At 41.3% G+C, this 18,893-nt stretch overlaps 1 protein-coding gene across 6 annotated transcripts in view; it reads left to right on the top strand.

The window, feature by feature from the left end:
• ATP8A1 (ATPase phospholipid transporting 8A1) overlaps positions 1-18,893 on the top strand; it is a 187,224-nt gene that overhangs the window by 121,505 nt on the left and 46,826 nt on the right. For all 6 annotated transcript variants that reach the window (XM_090035855.1, XM_090035852.1, XM_090035854.1 and 3 more), the window contains 6 exons: positions 1,039-1,178; positions 3,478-3,616; positions 4,549-4,613; positions 9,232-9,404; positions 14,855-15,038; positions 15,133-15,243. In XM_090035855.1, the coding sequence (XP_089891981.1) occupies positions 1,039-1,178; positions 3,478-3,616; positions 4,549-4,613; positions 9,232-9,404; positions 14,855-15,038; positions 15,133-15,243 (812 nt within the window). The remainder of the gene's footprint in view (positions 1-1,038; positions 1,179-3,477; positions 3,617-4,548; positions 4,614-9,231; positions 9,405-14,854; positions 15,039-15,132; positions 15,244-18,893) is intronic.

The raw sequence follows: 18,893 nt of genomic DNA, 5'->3' as shown, positions 1-18,893 counted from the left end.
GGAGCAGAGCATGGGACAGCCGTGAGCAGCTCATCGGGGGGGAGGGGGGTGCAGCTCCCACTGCTGCATGCACCCTGGGAGACCATGGGGGGCGGGGCTTGTGCCCCCAGATCTTTTGTGCAGGGCGAGGACAAACTGCTGCTGCAGGCTGGGACTGGGGTGGTGCAGAGCTCTTCCTGGCAGGGTCTGGGACAGGGCTGTGGTCAGGTTGGGCAGTTGCATCACTGGGAGGGAGATATGGGGTGGGCTGCAGCCACCCCAAAATTTGCCTCAGCCCCTCCTTCCCAGCACTACCACTGCCTGCCCCAAGCACAGCCTGGCCCAGCCCCTGCCAGAAAGAGCCCAGCACAGCCTCCACCCCAGCCTGCAGCTGCAGCCTACCCTTGCTCTGTGCAGATCTGGGGGCACATGCCCCCTATGCCCTCCCAGACTTCGTGCAGTGGCAGGAGCCACCCCTCACCCCCATGCCACCCAGATGAGCTGCTTGCGGCTCCGTCCCACACCCTGCCCCAGTTCTCCTACACCTGCTCCAACTCCAGTCACTCCCTCACCGCTGTGGCCTCAGTCTGCTCCCCCACAAGCCCTGTCCCTTGCAATGGACTTAGCAGCCGGACCCAGCTTCTCTCCATGCCACTGGGCTGTGCTCCTAGCCACCTGTGTGCTGCGTTGCAGCTATGCACATGGACAGGGCATTTATCAACCACATTATCAGCCACATCAGCCAAAAAATACTGATTGCTGATACAGTCTATTTTCTTTGTATCGGTGTCGATCTGATATGGAACTGATGCATCAGTGCACCTCTAATATACTTACATTGATACAAATATTCCTAATTTAGACAAACCACTAATATTGTCATGAAAGCTTGTATCAAGGTTCTTCAGTTACATGCGGGGGGAGGCTTTACTTTTTTTTCTTCCATTTATTAATTCATAGTGTATTCAGGTTTTGTAAATTACATGCTTTTAACACAACAAGGAAATGAATATCTCAAAATAACTGGTTATCATGCTTTCCACCTATTCACCATTTTAGGTCTAAGAACTCTATGTTTTGCTGTGGCTGAGATTTCAGAAAGTGATTATCAAGACTGGTTAGATGTGTATCACCGAGCTTCAACATCCATACAAAACAGAGCACTAAAGCTTGAGGAAAGTTATGAACTAATTGAAAAAGTATGTGGAATTCCATTTTTATGTATATCCTTATCATCATAATGTGAAGTTAGACATTTCAGTGACAAAATTAATTTTAATCATGTTTAATGTAGTCCTTGCATCAAAATGAAGCAAAATAAAATTTCGAACTTTGTATGTTAGGAGCTAAGCCCTGTTTTATGTTTGCAAGCCTAAGTGATGTATATAACTGTAACTTGAACAAACTATTAGGGAGGAGTATAAAAGTATTGCTTAGACATGCAGGGATAAAATTAGGAAAGCCAAAGCAGAACTGGAGTTGCAGCGAGCAAGGGATGTGAAGGGTAACAAGAAAGGTTTTTGCAAGTATGTCTGCAACGAGAGGAAGATCAGGGAAAGTGTGGGTCCCTTACTGAAAGGGGGAAGCAAGCTAGTGACAAATGATTCAGAAAAGGCTGAATTACTCAATCCCTTTTTCACCTTGGTCTTCACAAGTGAATTCAGCTCCCAGGCTACTGCACCAAGTAGGGGGATTAGCCAATACAATGGAGGGTAGGGCTAGGATTCAGAGAGACCATGACCATTTGGAGAATTGAACCAAAAGAAATCTCATGAGATTCAATAAGGAAAAGAGCATAGTCTTGCACGTAGGATGGCACAGTCTCATGCACTGGTACAGGTTGGGGATCAAGTGGCTAAGCAGCAACTCAGCAGAAGGGAATCTGTACATTAGTGTACAGTATGTTGAATACGAGCCACCAATGTGCTGTCATTGTGAAGAAGGCCAATGGCATACTGGGCTGCATTAGTAGGAGCGTTGCCAGGAGACTGAGGAAAGTGATTCTTCCTCTCTGTTTGTCACTGTTGAGGCCACATCTGGAGGCATGGCCAGTTTTATGCCCAGAATTACAGAAAAGATGTGGACAAATTGAAGAGTCCAGGGAAGGGCAACAGAAATGGTTAGGGTCTTGGGGCACATGACTTGTGAAGAGAGGCTGAGGGAACTGGTCTAATTTAGTCTGGAAAAGAGAGGGGAGGGAGCAGGATTCAACAGCAGTCAGCTACCTGAAGAGTGGTTCCCAAGAGGATAGCACTAGAATGGTTCTCAGTGGCGGCAGATGACAGAACAAGGAGCAATGATCTTAAGTTGCAGCAAGGAAAGTTTAGGTTAGATATGAATAGGCTAGGCCGAATTTGATTTTTATTCTTTTTGTATCATTTTGACAGATAAATTTCAGTGTTTATTTTTAAGGATTTATTTAGATTTTTATTGATTTTTCAAGATGGTATGAAATTTGGGGGGGGGAGACATTTATTAATGGCAGTGTATAGTTTATTAATGACAGCTCCCTCATCTGTTTTGTCACTTCCTCTTCCTGTATTCCCAGACTCCTGGGGTTTCTAGGAGTTGCAGTCCAAACTACAGTCAACAAGGTTCTATAGGACTTCTGCCCCTGTTGTCATACAGTCCATCAGCCGTCATTTTTCTTACATTCCCTTTCTATAAATTTCACCTATTAATGATGGAAGTATTTTTTCACCAGTCTCTGAGTGTGAGGTGAAATCAACATTTATTAACATTTAGTGACTGAAAAATGAAATTCTGCCAAGCCTACTAGAAATGAGGAAAAAAATTCTCGCTAGAAGGGTAATAAAGCACTAAAACAGGTTACCTAGAAGAGGTAGTGAAATCTCCACCCTCAGAGGGTTTTAAAGCCCAGCTAGATAGTTTTGGGTGGAATGATAGAGTTGGGGATGGTCCTGCTTTGAGCAGGAGGTTGGACTGGATGACTTCCTGAGGTCTCATCCAGTCCCAATTTTCTATGATCCTATGCAACTGCAATTTTTGACACTTAGGCATCATTTAATTTCTTCATAGCTGTGCTCATTCTGAGTATCATTTATGAGCAGACTCAGAAGGCTGCACTAGGGTTGTGTAAGGACTGAAGGAGAATAGGATTGTCCAGGCATATATATAACACATTGTACATTCTGAAACATTTTTGCAGAAAAATCGTGACTGGATTCAGTGTGATTTAAACCAAGCCAATTCAAAGAAAAACATTTTAACAGTACAGTGGATTAAGTTGGAATAATTCCCAAGAGAACTGGTAGATTCTGAACTCTTGAAGGCTTCTAATTCAATGTGGCTGAATTTCTGGAGGATTGACTTTAGTCAAACTCATGTTATTGGTCTCAGTAGATAAATCAGTTATAAGGTGAAATGTGTACCTCATGTTACATAGGATTCAGTTCCTTATGTTGCAGAGTTTTCAGACTGTTCAATAAGAGCACTAAAGGGTTAAAATTTAATTCTTTTAATAATGTGTTTTCACAGAATCTTCAGTTGCTTGGAGCTACAGCCATTGAAGACAAGCTACAAGATAAAGTGCCTGAAACCATTGAAACTCTAATGAAAGCAGATATAAAAATTTGGATTCTTACTGGGGATAAACAAGAGACTGCTATCAACATTGGTACTGTATTTGATTTTGAATTATATTTAAATTCATTTTTTTTATTTTTTTTAAGTTATTGACCTAAGCTGCAGAACATGAAAGCATTGGACATATTTTCAGATGAGATAGCATTACCACAAGGATATATGCTCAAATAGCAATCCACAGCTGAAGTGCTAGCTAAAATGCTCAAGACTAATTTTTTTTTTAATCCATTGCAGCAACAGCAGCAAAAAAAAATTAAATTAGATATGAATAGGCTTGGCCGAATTTGATTTTTATTCTTCTTTTTTTTTTAATTTTGACAGATAATTTCAGTGTTTGTTTTTAAGCATTTATTTAGATTTTTATTGATTTTTCCCACCCCCCCCCCAAGATTGTATGAAATTGGAGATGTGGAAGGGAAGACATTTATTAATGGTGGTGTATAGTTTATTAATGACAGCTCCCTCATCTATTTTGTCACTTCCTCTTCCTTTATTCCCAGTCCCCTGGGGTTTCTAGGAGTTGCAGTTCAAACTACAGTCAGCAGCAGCAAATGTATATGTATATGTAATATTGGGCCACATTTCTCTAAGTAATACACACTTATATACAGTACATTGACATGTGTCCACCATAAAAGTACAAATTTCTGATGGGTTTGCACAAGAATTAACACATTTGAGCTGTCTTGTTATATGTGCCAACAGATACCTTGATTGCATGTTCCCATTGTGTTTTATATTTGAAAGTTATAGAATCTGCGATCACTTATGTACAGCTACATGCTTCTGATAATTCTGGCATTATAAGCTGTACTAACATGTCAGAAGTTTTATAATTGACCTCACTAGGAGCAGAGTTAAGCCAGCAATTTGGTGTTTTGTTTTGTTTTTATTAATTTTTTTTTTTTTTTTTTTTTTTTTTTTTTTTTGTGGAACAGTTTTGATAACACGTATTTTTAACAGGTCACTCGTGTAAACTTTTGAAGAAGAATATGGGCCTGATAGTAATAAATGAAGGTTCTCTTGATGTAAGTAAAATTTGCAACCTTTTTAAACGACATAACTACACCCTGCAACGAAATAGCTTTACTTTGTTTAAAATATTCAGATATCTACAAAACAGTTAATCTTTTTGTGAAACAAGTAACTAATAGCATCCATTACCATGTTGTGATGGAGTAAAATCTATTAGGAGCCATTGTAATTAAAAGAGTTGAACGTGTGGTGGCTTTTTTAAATTAGCAAAAATAATTTCCTGAATATTATATGTTGGAAAAGTAATACAGTAAAAACATTGAGCCGTAATTCCAATTGTCTTTATTAAGTTTTATTTCATTAATCTCAAACAAAGGTCATTCTGAATTCCAACCTTATCCCCAAGCACATCTGCACCACCCATCTTAGAATCATAGAAAATTAAGGTTGGGAGGGATCTCAGGAGGTTATCTAGTCCAGTCTCCTGCTCAAAGCAGGACCATCCCCAACTAGATCATTCCAGCTAAGGCTTTGTCAAGCTGGGTCTTAAAAAACCTCCAAGGATTGAGATTCAACCACCTCTTCAGATAACTTGTTCCAGTGAGAGAGTTTTTCCTAATATCCAACCTAAATCTCCCTTGCTGCAACTTGAGACCATTCTTCCTTGTTCTGTCATCTGTCACCACTGAGAACAGTCTAGCTTCATCCTCTTTGGAACTGCCCTTCAGATAGTTAAAGGCTGCTATCAAACCCCATCTCAGTCTTCCTCTCCAAACTCAATGAACCCAGTTCCCTCAGCCTCTTCCCATAAGTCATGTGCCCCAGCCCCTGAACCATTTTGCTGATTGCACCGTTGTTTTCCACTGGACTCTTTCCAACTTGTCTAAATCATTTCTGTAGTGGGGAGCCCAAAACTGGACACAGTACTTCAGATGTGGCCTAACCATTGCAGAAAAGAGCACAATAATTACTTCCCTCAATCGGTAGGCAGCGCTCCTACTGATGCAGCCCAGTATGCTGTTAGCCTTCTTGGCAGCAAGGGTACACTGTTGACTGATATCCAGCTTACTGTCCACTGCAACCCCCAGGTCCTTTTCTGCAAAGCTGCTGCTTAGCCAGTCAGTCCCCAAACTGTAGCTGTGCGTGGGCTTCTTCCATCCTAAGTGGAAGACTTTGCACTTGTCCTTGTTGAACCTCATGAGATTTCTTTTGGCCCAGTCCTCCAATTTGTCTAGGCCACTCTGAATCCTAGCTTTACCCTCCAGTGCATCTACTACACCCCCCAGCTTGGTGTCATTCACAAACTTGCTGGGGGTACAGTCCATCCCGTCTTCCAGATTGTTAATGAAGATATTGAACAAAACCGTCCCCAGGCCCAACCTCTGGGACACTCTACTTGACACCAGCTGCCTGCTAGATATTGAGCCATTGATTACTACCCATTGAGCCTGACAATCCAGCCAGCTTTCTGTCCACCTTACAGTCTATTCATCCAATCCATACTTCTTTAGCTTGCTTGCTGTGGGAGACTGTATGAAAAGCCTTGCTAAAGTCAAGGTATGTTATGTCCACTGCTTTCCCTGCATTCACAGAGCTAGGTATCTCATCCCAGAAGGCAATCAGATTGGTCAGGCATGATGTGCCCTTGGTTAACCTATGTTGACTGTTCCTAATCACCTTCTCCTCCAAGGCTAGGGACAGACATTATACATAAACTGGCGTAAGTGAACAGAAACTGGTTTAAACTTATCATAGAATCAATGAGTCGGAAGGGACCAAGACAGATCATCTAGTCCGACCCCCTGCCATGGGCAGGAAGGAGCACTGGGGGTGGGAGGGGTCATAAGACCCCAGCCAGGTGCCTATCTTGTCTCCTCTTGAAGATCTCCAGGGAAGGTGAGAGCACCACCTCTCTGGGAAGCCTATTCCAGGCTCTGACCACCCTTACAGTGAAGTAGTTCTTCCTAATATCTAACCTAAACCTATCCTCTCTCAACTTGTGGCCATTGTTCCTGGTGACTCCAAGGGGGGCCCTGGTTAACAGACTTTCCCCGAGTCCCTGCTGGTGGTCCCTGATAAAGTTGTAGGCAGCCACAAGATCCCCCCTTAGTCTCCTCTTGCGGAGACTGAAGAGATTCAGGTCCCTCAGCCTCTCCTCATAGGGCTGGCCACGGAGGCCCTCAACCATACGAGTGGCCCTCTTCTGGACCCTCTCCAGGTTCTCCACGTCCTTCTTGAAGTGCAGTGCCCAGAACTGGACACATTACTCCAGCTGCGGCCTGACCAGCGCCGCATAGAGAGGGAGCAAGACCTCTCTGGACCTGTTAGTGATGCCCCTGTTGATGCAGGACGGGGTGCGGTTGGCTCTGCCTATTGCTTCATCGTATTGGCGACTCGTATTCATCCTGGAGTCAATCCTGACTCCAGCGTGTAATAGAACAGATGTTCAGTGCACATAAACCAATTTGAAAATGGCTGAAACTGATTTGAGATAAACTTGGTTGAATGTAGTATCAGACTTAACTGATTTGGATCAAACCAGTTTATGCAACATCTGTCCTAGACCCCTTGCTGGTTTAAGATGAGCCAGACTCCCCCAGCATCCTGGCATGCTCTCTGGGCTGGGCAAGGCTCTCTGTTCCACAGCAGAGCTGGCCCCTCCCCTCTGCTCCCTGGCTGGAGCTCTGGCAGAGACTGCAGGTACAGCAGGGTCTGCCTGGCTTCCACCCTGCCCTACCTCCCCTTTGCTGGTTGCTGCTCAAGCACAAATCCCTACCTCCCTTCCTCCCTTCTCCCATAGCACAGACCCCAGCCCCATGGATCCTAGGCATGTGGCATGCTAGCTATTACCAAGAGGTGTCTGTGTGTGCATGCGTCTCCAGTGTCACTGGGACAGGCAGACAGAACAGTGACCACTTAGGGCTTTTTGGAGCTAATCAGCAGGTCAACTGGTAAGCTATAAACACTGTTATCCCCTTGCTGGTTTGCTTGCCTGTCTGCTGCAGACGGTATAAAGAAGCAGGGGGGAGATTGAAAACTTCCGTGTCATCAACAGATGCATGCGCTGCACACGCACCCCCTACCTCACAGTGCTAGTCTGGCAACTCTCCCACCCCTTGAGCAGCAAGTAGGGGGAAAAGCCTGGGATGGTGCAGGCAGACCTCCCTAATCAACACGTCCTTCTGGGGCCTGGCCACACACCCGCCTCATCTCAGCTCTGTGAAAGGGAAGGGAAGGCTGCTCTAGTGCCCCCTGGCTTCTAGCCTGAGCCACTGCAGGCATATGCCTTAATTTCCTCAGTCCAGAGAAAATGTCTGTCCAGTTAAAATGCAGTTCAGCCTAGCCAGGTTAGACTAACCTGCAAAAGTTAAATCAATTCAGGCTCAGGCTTTTTGAATGTCTGTCCCTAGCGCAAGTGCTTAGAAATGGATTCTTTGAAGACCTGCTCCATGATTTTTTTTCTGAGGACTGTAGTTCCCTGCATCCTCCTCCTTCCCTTTTCTTAAAGATGGGCACTAAATTTGCCCTTTTTGCAGTTCTCCAGGACCTCCCCCAATTGCCACAGGTTTTCAAAGATAATAGCCAGTGGCTCTCCAGTCGCATCAGCCAACTCCCTTAGCACCCTTGGATGCATTGAATCCAGGTCCCTGGACTTGTACACATCCAGTTTTTCTAAATAGTTCTTAACCTATTCTTTCCACACTGAGGGCTACTGCTCTCCTCCCCAAACTATGCTGCCTGGTGCAGTGGTCTGGGAGCCTGCCTGTGAAGACCGAAATAAAACAGGCATTGAGTACTTCAGCCTTTTCCTCATCATCTGTCACCAGGTTGCCTCCCCCATTCAGTAAGAGACCCACACTTTCCTTAACCTTCCTCCTGTTGCTAACATACTTGTAGAAATCCTCTTGTTATCCTTCAGTGCCATCCAGGCTGTAAGTCCAATTGCACTTTGGCCTTCTTGACTTCATCCCTGTATGTCTCTTATACTCCTTTCAGATTTTGTCTAAGCTTCCACTTCTTGTAATCTTCCTTTCTGTGTTTAAGTGCACTAAAGAGTTCTCTGATAAGTCAAGCTGGTCTCTTGCCACATCTTGGTGTCATCCACAGTTTTATGACTCATGCATTCAGTTCCATCTTCCAGTTCATTAACAAGGATATTAAATAACTAGCAAATTGCCCATCAAGAATGATTGGGGGTGGGGAGTGGGCAGGGACAGAGGTCTGTGTCTGCCCCCTACACCTTGGACCAGGGGTGCTCCCCATCTCCCCCCACTGCTTCAGGCCAGGGCCTGAGCCATTTCCTCCCTCCCCTTCGGGCTGGGGTCTGAGCCATTCGCTGCCACCGCTTTGGGCCTAGGCCTGAGCTGTTTCCCCTCTCCCCTTTAGGCCAAGCCCGGAGCTGCTCCCTACCTCCCTCCTGCTGCTTCAGGCCAGGGTCTGTGGCCGTGGCTGTGGTGGGGTGCAGCCACCAATAACCCCCCCTCCCCCTACCTCTCCCCTCCTCCCCTGTTCCACATCATTTCCCCTCCCTGCCAGCTGTTGTTGGTGTGAGAGTGAGGAGGCACCGGCCCATGGCTCCAAGAAGCAGACCCAGGGAGATGAGTGCCGCTGGGAACAGCAAATAGAAATAAAAATCGTTAAAATCTATCATTTATTTTTTTTATACAACAGGGAACAAGAGAGATCCTAAGCCATCACTGCAGTAATCTTGGTGATGCTTTGAGGAAGGAAAATGACTTTGCTCTTATAATTGATGGCAAAACATTGAAGTATGCTTTGACATTTGGAGTAAGACAATATTTCCTGGATTTGGCTTTGTCATGCAAAGCTGTTATTTGTTGCAGGTAAGATCTGAAGGGAGGGGAAAGGTGTTACCCAGCCAGAATTTAAAATACTAATCTTTGACCAGACTTGTTTCCTACTCCAATCAAGTTTAATATATGTTTTCCAGTCTTGGAGAAAAGACCACATGCAATATAAAAAGTTCAGAGCTAAAATTATATATTCCTTTAGTAAATGTGTACAACAAGACAAGAAAAGTAGTAGTGCAAGATCTCACCAAAAGATAGATACAACAAGATTGAAGCCCTAATTGACACAATACTGTCTATTCACCCATACCAGCAATTCCCATGTATTTTTTGCACAGAGATCACCTTTTGAGCAAGAATATATATATGAATAAGGCTTCTCCATTGAGGTGAAGATTACACTCAACAGGAAGCACTATAGAAAGTAAAAATACTAAGGCTGTGAGAAATGGCACCATTTCATTTCAACTTCTGTTTTGCCATTTCGAAGGGACAGTGTTTCGTTTTGTTTCGTTTCGAAGCACTGTTCCGTTTCGTTTCGTCAACTGTTTTGCTGTTTGATATGTTTCGCTCATAGACTATAATGGGGAATCATGAAAATGCCTATAACTTTGTCATGTCTTGCCTAATTTGGATGAAAATTGCAGGGATGGTAGCCCCTTCTGAGGCTATGATGCCTGCCAAGTTTCAAGGAGATCGGTGCAGGGGTTTCTGGGAAACTGCACCTCAAACTGCTAAAAGCAAAACTTGCATCACTTGCCAGCAGCAGCATCCTCTTGTCATCCCGCGTGCAGATCTGGGGGCCCGCATCCCTGGACGGGATGTGGGGTTGTGCCGTACTCCTGCCAGGGGTACGGGCACGCAGGATGACAGGAGGGTGCTGCTGCTGCCTGGGACTGGCACAGCCCACACCGAGCACCAGAAAGACTGCCTGAGGCCAGCGGCAGCCATGGCAGCTTCCTGTCATCCCGCATGCAGGTCTGGGGGCCTGCACCCCCCGAGAGGACTTCAGCAGCACTGGGAGAGCAGGTTGAGTTCCATGGGGCTGGTGGGGCTGCTCGGAGTGCAGCCCTGGTGAGGGCAGCCCAGCTGCTAGAGGCTCTGCAGCCCCATGGAGCTGAGGCAGAGGAGAGCCACTGGCCAGGGCTGCACTCGGAGCAGCTCTGCCACTGGCTCTCCCACCGCCTCCTGCCACCAAGCTGAGCTCTGTGAGGCTGGCAGAGCCACTCAGAGTGCAGTTGTGGCTCTACCTCGCCTCCTGCCACTGCTTTGAAACTTGAAACGTTTTGAAACTTTCAAAATATTTCAAGTGCCCTCGTTTCATTTTGCGGCCTTTTGTTTCATTTCGATTTTGCTGTTTCAAGCATGAAACGCATCAAAACAGCTTCGAAACGAAACACCCATTGAAATTTCACACGGCCCTAAAAAATAGCATCCTGAGAATTTGGTTACTTAAGTTGGTGGAAACAGAAGATCAACTTTTTATTAGGATCTTTTCAAATTTATTTCTCAAATTCCTAAGCACAAATACCCTTCTGTTAGGACTTTACATTTTCTGTACCAAGGGGACTGGTTCAAGGTCTAGAAGCTTCAACACACAAATCTACATATGATGATAACAGTTTGGCTTCACTTGCAAGACTTTCAGGATCATCTAAAGAGAGACTATATCCAGCTTCATGTATGTATGTATGTATGTATGTATGTCTGTCAAGAGCGAAATTAAAAGGCACAAAAGCTAGTACCTAGACCAGTGATTTTTCAGCCAGAGTTCTCTGGTACCCTAGAGTGCTATGAAGTCTTTTTAAGGGTACAGTGGGTTAGATGTGCAAACACCTGCATACAAATCACAGGATACACCCAGAGATTTCACATAGAAATCTGTGGGGAAGTGGGGAGGGGAAGCACTTTAATTACACTCTCACTAAGCACCAGGAGCGTCTCATATATCAGTGTCCCCAGCTTCAAAATGAAAGTGGGAGCTCTTTATTTAAAACACACCAAATGAGCTTAGTTAAGGCAGTCCTGCCACCATTTTGAAGGGGATGTTGATGCATGAGACGCAGAGGCTGGCTGGAGCACAGACGCTCCAGCAGGCTCAATTAATTGCAAATGCAGCTTTGTCGGAGAAGCCCCCTGGCTCGTGTATAGGTTGGCGTATAGGTCATTTTGATTTGTGGTATTTCTGAGTTCTTTGCAACAGAAGACTTGCTCTGTTATTTTTCCAGTCACAAAATGAGTGAAATTTCAGAGCTAACATTTTTCCAGCTCTCGTGATTCCAGTTTTCAAGTTGAAAATCACTGGCCTAGGAACATTGGCCTTATCCTCTTCTACTGGACATATTGGCCTTGTCCTATATACATACAGACAAATAATGTATATCCCATCTTAGGGAAAACATTGTGCATTCTGTATGTGGATGATTGGCACAAAAGGAATGTTGAATGGTGAAGTAGATTGACCAAGCTGTCTCTGAACAGATAATTCTGGGTTTTTCTTGGCTTTCATTAGGAGCAAGCTACTGACGTTTCTGTGGCTTTCTCCTCGCTTTCCGGGCTGCTTTTTGCTTCTCTTTCACATATTCATGTGCATCTGCATTCCAGTCAGTTTCAGAAAAACCTGCTGATCTCCTTTACACAGTTTCTACTCTACTCATGACATGCTGGTCTATGACTTGTGGTAGATTTTTACTGGTTCTGCTTTCAAGAACAAAAACTTGTCCCTTGTTTATGTTGAATGAAAGCTAACTTGGCACAGTCATCAGTTTCAGCAAAGTCTGTGATTACCAGCAACGACAAACACACTTACTGGTGTTTACCAACAAACTCCAACATAACACTATTTTAAAACGAGTGCCAAAGTGTCACCATTGATAATATCAGCATGTATGTTTAATGAAAAGCAGTGAGCAACTGAATTGTACATCACCTGATCTTTCTCATTTATCTCTAAATTTTTAGTATGACTAATATGACTAAATATTATACTAATCACTTGACTAAGTATTATAGTTCTAATAATAATAATAATATGACTAAATAATATATTTTGATTGAAAAAATATGAGTTATACCAGTAAACAGTCCAGAGTTCTTCCAAAAATAAAATTAAAAAAAATTGATAGATTAAAAAATAGTTTGTAATTTTAATCAGTACAGTTCTTTCCATCATATGAAATGGGCTCCAAGGGAAGGTGCTCCAGGGCAAGGAGGATAAAGAAATTAAAACAAACATCATGTATTTTTTGTCTTGCTAGGAATGCCAGATATTACTTAAGTATTAAAATTTAGATGTTAGGATCTGCAGGATTGGGCTTTTTGGTTGGGGAAGGAGTAAAATATGTCCAATACCTCTAGAAATAAAAAGTTCATGAGAGAGAAGCTGCTATTTTTTTTCTCAATAGTGTGATTTTTTTTTTTTAATTGCCTTTTGACGTGTATTTAACAATGCTGTGGGGGTTAATCTAAGTATCTAATATTTTCTGTGAGGAAGTTTTAAAAAAAAAAAATACAAGAAGTGTAATATAGGTCTTCTGTGAAACTAAACTACTAATTACCTATAGTTCTGCTGTAGATCTTCCACATCAGTCTGACCCATGACGGTACTTTCTGGCCTTGGGTAAAGACATGCACCAACTGTATGCCAGCATAGTACCACTTTACCCCAGTGTAAAAATGGAATGGACATGTGACATACAGCCTTTATGCTAGTGTAAGCCATTCTACTCTTGTGTAAAGTTACCCAGCAGAAGAGCTACACTACTACAGTAACTACACAGTTGCTGCTGTTCTAGGTTGGGAGACAAGAGAACATTTTATTCCCTACATGTACCAACATTTTGTATTGACAGAGGACTTGACTAATACAAGTAGTCGCAAAGGATGTATTTCTTCGATAGCAATTAGTTTTCTCTTCATCACCACTATTAATGTGACTCTTTCTTGCAGATTAACCACCATAATGGTTGGGGATCTACCTAAATTGTGCTGAGGCAAAAGAAAAATCATGGGCTGCTCATGGCACCATTTTTGTGGTCTTTTCACAGCATCTCCCCTCCCCCCTGCCACTGATTGGCCAAGGGACCCCAGTGGCCATCAGCCCTGCCCCTCATACTAATTAGTGGAGAGTGATACGGCTGCATGATGGGGATCAGCGGGAGGGGGAATGACTGCTGCTGTCTTTGCTGCTCCCCTTCATGCCATGACTCCCCGCTCCCCTGGCAGGCTGTGAGGCTGGGCTGCAGCGACCCTAAGGAATTGGGAACCGGAATTTTATTTTTAGATTTTTTTTTTCTGGCAATTCCGGGCCAAAATCACAGGGATTACCATTTTTATAGGGTTTGCAGAAACTGTTTTTTGCAAATAGGGTAGATCCCTAATAATGTCCACTGTCCTGTTTACCAGATTATCTCAGATTATGTTTTTAATAGGAGATCTGACCTGCCACAAATATCATTAATGGCTATGAAGACTTCATTTTCCCATATGAACATGAATTAGATTTTTTTTAAGGGCATTTCACCATATTCTTGGAAATAGTAGCCCAAGGAACTGAGCTTTCAAGGCATTCTACAGAGCTATATCCTTTAGGACTGCCCACAAGCCCTGTCATGGCACTTAACTTTGGAAACTCATGTTATTCTGGAAGTGCAGTTACTTAGACTAGTCATTTTACTTCTATGCTGGGTTTATGAAAGCAGCCCATGTTCAATCTGGGGTGTACAATTGTCTCTTCTCTCACAAGTAGGAATATACAAAGGTCCTTGAAGAAGTAATTCACATGTATACCTTCCCTTTTATGTTCAAGTTCTCCATATATCTGAGGCTCTTTGGTTCAAGTGAGGAAACTAAGAAAGTTGAGATCTGCAATACCTTTGGTAACCTTGAGTGCTAAGCTTTTGGCACCACAAGGAAGTACACATAGAGCCTGAAATTACACAGCTTCTTGCATAATTTTAGAACCTAAAGATGCCATTTCTATTAGCATGAATATACAAAACCAGTTCTTGAAAAAACAAAGTTCCTGATTTGATAACCTTTAAATTTGCTTATTGCCAGCCTGTTTTATCTTTCAAATCTTTTCTTGCTCCATATAAGGGAACAAGAAAAGATGTTCCCTTATATTGGTATGGAGGTAGCTAAAGCTGTTTTATGTCTTTGCTTGTGTATATGAGAGAGACCTGATTTGTGTTAGTACTTCTGCTCTCTGACTTATCTTTTTTGTTTTCTGAGTCTAAGGTATTAAATATACAAACTTAATCTACATTTCTGTACTTCATAACAGATATTTTAGTGCTTAATAGTATTTGTTGTTTGTAAAGCCCTGGATTCACAGACTATCTGATTTATGATCTAAGCTTGTATCCGTGAGAGAGAGAATAATGACAAATGTGAGGTGTAACTTATTTGTTTTGCCTTATATATGCATTTAATGTCTTGTATATTCAGATTTCGTGTATCAAGCTGTTTTCATTCTTTTAAAGGGTGTCTCCTCTTCAGAAATCTGAAGTTGTAGAAATGGTTAAAAAACAGGTTAAAGTAGTAACACTAGCAATTGGGGATGGAGCAAATGATGTTAGTATGATACAGACGGCGCACGTTGGTGTTGGTATTAGCGGAAATGAAGGGCTACAGGCAGCTAATTCTTCAGATTACTCAATCGCGCAGGTAAATGATGATACTGTGAAGCTTTAAAAATATAATTAAATCAGATAGCATTGATCAACATGTAGTCGTAAATATATTTTTCTTTGCCTTTTAGTTCAAGTATCTGAAGAACTTGTTGTTGGTTCATGGTGCTTGGAACTATAACAGGATAGCTAAATGCATCTTATACTGTTTCTACAAGAATATCGTCCTTTATATTATTGAGGTAATGGTATATTAGGTATTTATAGTTTCTCTTAATTATTTAAGCTTTTTCATGATATGGTCTGACTTTCTGAAAGAGTTTGCAAACTATTTGAAAATGATCGCTCTAGTAAATAAATTTTTCCTAGTAATATTATATATCTTATACTTTGTTTAATCATTCCTATCTAATTTCATTATGAAAAAATAAACTACCTATAGAAATCCCCTGCATCTATTTGATTGTTGTCATTGCACAATTCCTACAGCTTATTAAAACTGTTTTTGTAGATGAACTACTATTTTTCTCAGAAATAAAATTAATCGTTCAACACATGCTTTAAACGTTTTGCTAAATCAGGGTCTAACTAAATACTGTCTAATCTACATACAAGCCACAATTCTGAAAAACACTTAAGCATGTGTTTAGGACTGTCTCTATTCAGAAAGGCACTTAAGCATATTTTTAACTTGAAGAGCAAGTGCACACCCTTTTTTTGGTTTTTGGTTTTTTTGTTTTTTTTTACATAGGATTCCTACTTCCCTTGGCCCTGTTTAGGAAAACATCCATCTTAACAACAGAGCTGTGCATGTTTTCCTGAATGGGCTCCTGTGAAAAAAATAGTTCATGATCACGTGGATGCATAATGATACAGCTTATTTACATCTGATAGGGATGCTTATGTTTGCAAATGCTGAAGACGGGCACTCATGGAAATGGAAGCACTTTGCTTCTCAACTTTGCCATTTGTAACATTTTTCTGTAGAGTATTAAAAACTCTGTCCCCCTCCTAATCCTGTCTGATTTTCACAGCTTTCTTTCAGTCTTTTCATGTTCTTTAAAATGGAAGCAAAACCAGCAATACTTACTTAATTCAGACTTCAAATATTTAGAGTTTATTTGGGTTCAAATTTAGTTAAAAGCTCCAGTAATATTTTTATATACATAAAATATGAATTGGCACTATTTTAATAAAGAATAAGGATCTTAAAAACAACATCTAGACATAGGAATATGTTCTGGTGATCAGCATTTAAAGAGATCATGCAACTTAATTTGATACGTAATTTTATGTTCTTCAGTTTTGAAAATTTTCCACAAGTTCTGTTTTTACAAAAGGCAACATTTACTTTCTTTGATAGTCCTTTCCACAAATCATACCAGAAATGGTTTTTTCCAGTTTTTTATTTTAAATTTTATTTTAATTTAATACAGCATTCAACTTCAGCATAATTGAGTTTCTATTCCACATATGTATTTTAAAAAGGAGAAAAAAGGGAACAAAGAATGAAAACTTCAGAGACTGAAAAGTAGGAGGAGGGTAAGAATGAAAAAAAGTATAAATTAAATATAGCCTTATTTACAATATCCATATACAATATTTTTAAACTATTACGGTTGCAAAATGAAGCAATGGTCAATATCAACAGCACTTCATATACTTAGGTGCTTTCATATTAAGTTTTTCTAAAAATTAGGTAAAATAGCTTATTGTGTTGAGGAGGCCCTAAGTACCCAATTTCTTATTCCAAAGAAGTAATACCTGATTTATACTAGGCATATGCAGGTCTTAAATCTTAATCAGCAAATGCGTTATAATACTAAATTTTAACATTAACAAACTTCAGATATACATATTAAATAATAACTTTGCTGTACATTTTTTGTTTATTTTGCATATAAAATGTAATTCTTAACAATTAAACATTATCCGAGACAAAATGATCTTTAGTTTAATTCCCTTATACCCACCTTCTGCTAGCTACCGTAACTTTTGCAGATGTTAATGGTTCATGTCAATACTTTGAATGAATAGACAGAAAATACATCATTGCACGTCTCTAGCAAGGACAACTGCCAGTCTCGAATCTCTCTTTTTAGTTTTTAGTCCTGATCAGGCGTGGGAGCAGAGAGCTCAATGACTATTTGTAAGCTTCTGTTTAATATGCAGAAATGCTACATCAGGAAAATGTCTGTTAAGCTTTTGTGGCCACGCCTCTTCTGTGTCTTGGAACTTCAGAAACCAATGCTCTGAAAGGCTGGTCTGAAGTTGCTTTTTAAAATAAGTTTTCATTGATTGTTGAGGGTTTAAAGGATAATCTAGTAAAATATGCATTTTTACGTATCGTGATTTTTATATCAACAGATCTGTTGATTTTATATTTGTAAGTACCCTGATTGTTATAGAATAGCTTAATCTAAAATATAAAAGTTTATTCTGGACATTTGTGCAGTGATGTGAAATATGTCACTATTCCCCTTACCAACCTTTGGGGGGAGCAAGTTAAGGTCAAGGAGCCATCTCAAAAAAAACATAAAAACAGATGAACAAGAACAGAAGAATTGTCATACTGAGCCAGGCAAAAGGTTCAACTAGCCAGCTGTCCTATCTTTGACAGTGGAAAGTAACAAATGCCTTAAAGGAAAACTATATAAATGGAGTATGTATAGCATGATCCTCCCCCTGTCATACCCTCCCAGTCAGCATCGATAGGGTACAACTCAACTATAGTTTAATATGCCCTGAAAACCTATCTTTCATAAATTTGCATAGTCCATTTTTTTAAATTGAATTATACCATTGCCCCCAAAAACATCTTGGGCAATGAGTCTCCATGTTAATTACAGGTACCCTAGACAATCAGTATTGGTATTCATACAGTGTGGATAGAAGAAGGCTTGGAGCCCCTTCAAAAGGGGAACATTTCAAAAGAGCAGCAACTAGTATGTTTTAATTGTTATATGTGAAGGAGCTGAGATTGATTCAAAATGTAGCAAACCCAGTCCAGCTGGTTGAAGGAGTGTTAAAGTCAGAGCCGGTGTGCTCCATTTTGCATGGTGGTTCTTCTGTTCACACAACAATTAGAACGTACTAGCTGCTACTCTTCAAAATGTTCCCCTATTGAAAGGGCTTCAAGTGTTCATGTGTTCTAACCCATGGACACAGCCACATGTTTGAACCTTGTGCTGCCACAGTTTGAGGCCTTGGCCTTGCCAGAGGCCAGACCAAGATCTTTCCTGATTTTATTTTTTCCTAAGATTTGTTGTCTCTTCAGGCACAGCATGTATTTCAAAAATGAAGCTGCAAGATAGTGTCCTTTACAGGGTCTATTAACGTAACTGTTCCCAGTTTCTCTCCATCTTAACAACCTTAAAAATTGAGTTGGGTAACACTTTAGATTATGAGTGCTGCTGTGAAAAAAGCTCCTCCTACTTGCTCCCACTCTAAGTATAACATCTGGAAATGAAGCCACGTACCTACCTTGGACCATCCCTGACAGCACAGCACTACACTTGAGAGACAAGGAACCAAAGAACAAATCTGATGCATGGTCAGGGCTGCTGTAAGATGCTTACATTTCATTACTTGGGAATTGGCACACATGGAACGAGCAAATGTGTGGGGTATGGTTCATAGCAGTGTTTGTGGGTGCAGCACCAAGGTGTAAACTCTGTTTGAAAGTTAAGAACGCATTTCACATTTTTAAAGCGATAAAAGTGTTATAATGTCATGCGTCTTGGAACAACCTCATAGTTTTCATGTTGTTCTTAAATTAGAGTTAAAATTGGATATACACTCCTGTATTTCTTTAAGACAAGTAGTCAGTTGGTATAAAATTTCCCATGCAGCTAACGTTTATCTTTTTTTAAATTTATTATAAAGTTCTTGT

The sequence above is a fragment of the Crocodylus siamensis genome, chromosome 2 (assembly GCF_052110815.1).
Source record: "Crocodylus siamensis isolate JL-2025a chromosome 2, ASM5211081v1, whole genome shotgun sequence".
Taxonomy (NCBI): domain Eukaryota; kingdom Metazoa; phylum Chordata; order Crocodylia; family Crocodylidae; genus Crocodylus; species Crocodylus siamensis.
This window is presented reverse-complemented; position numbering and strand designations above follow the sequence as displayed.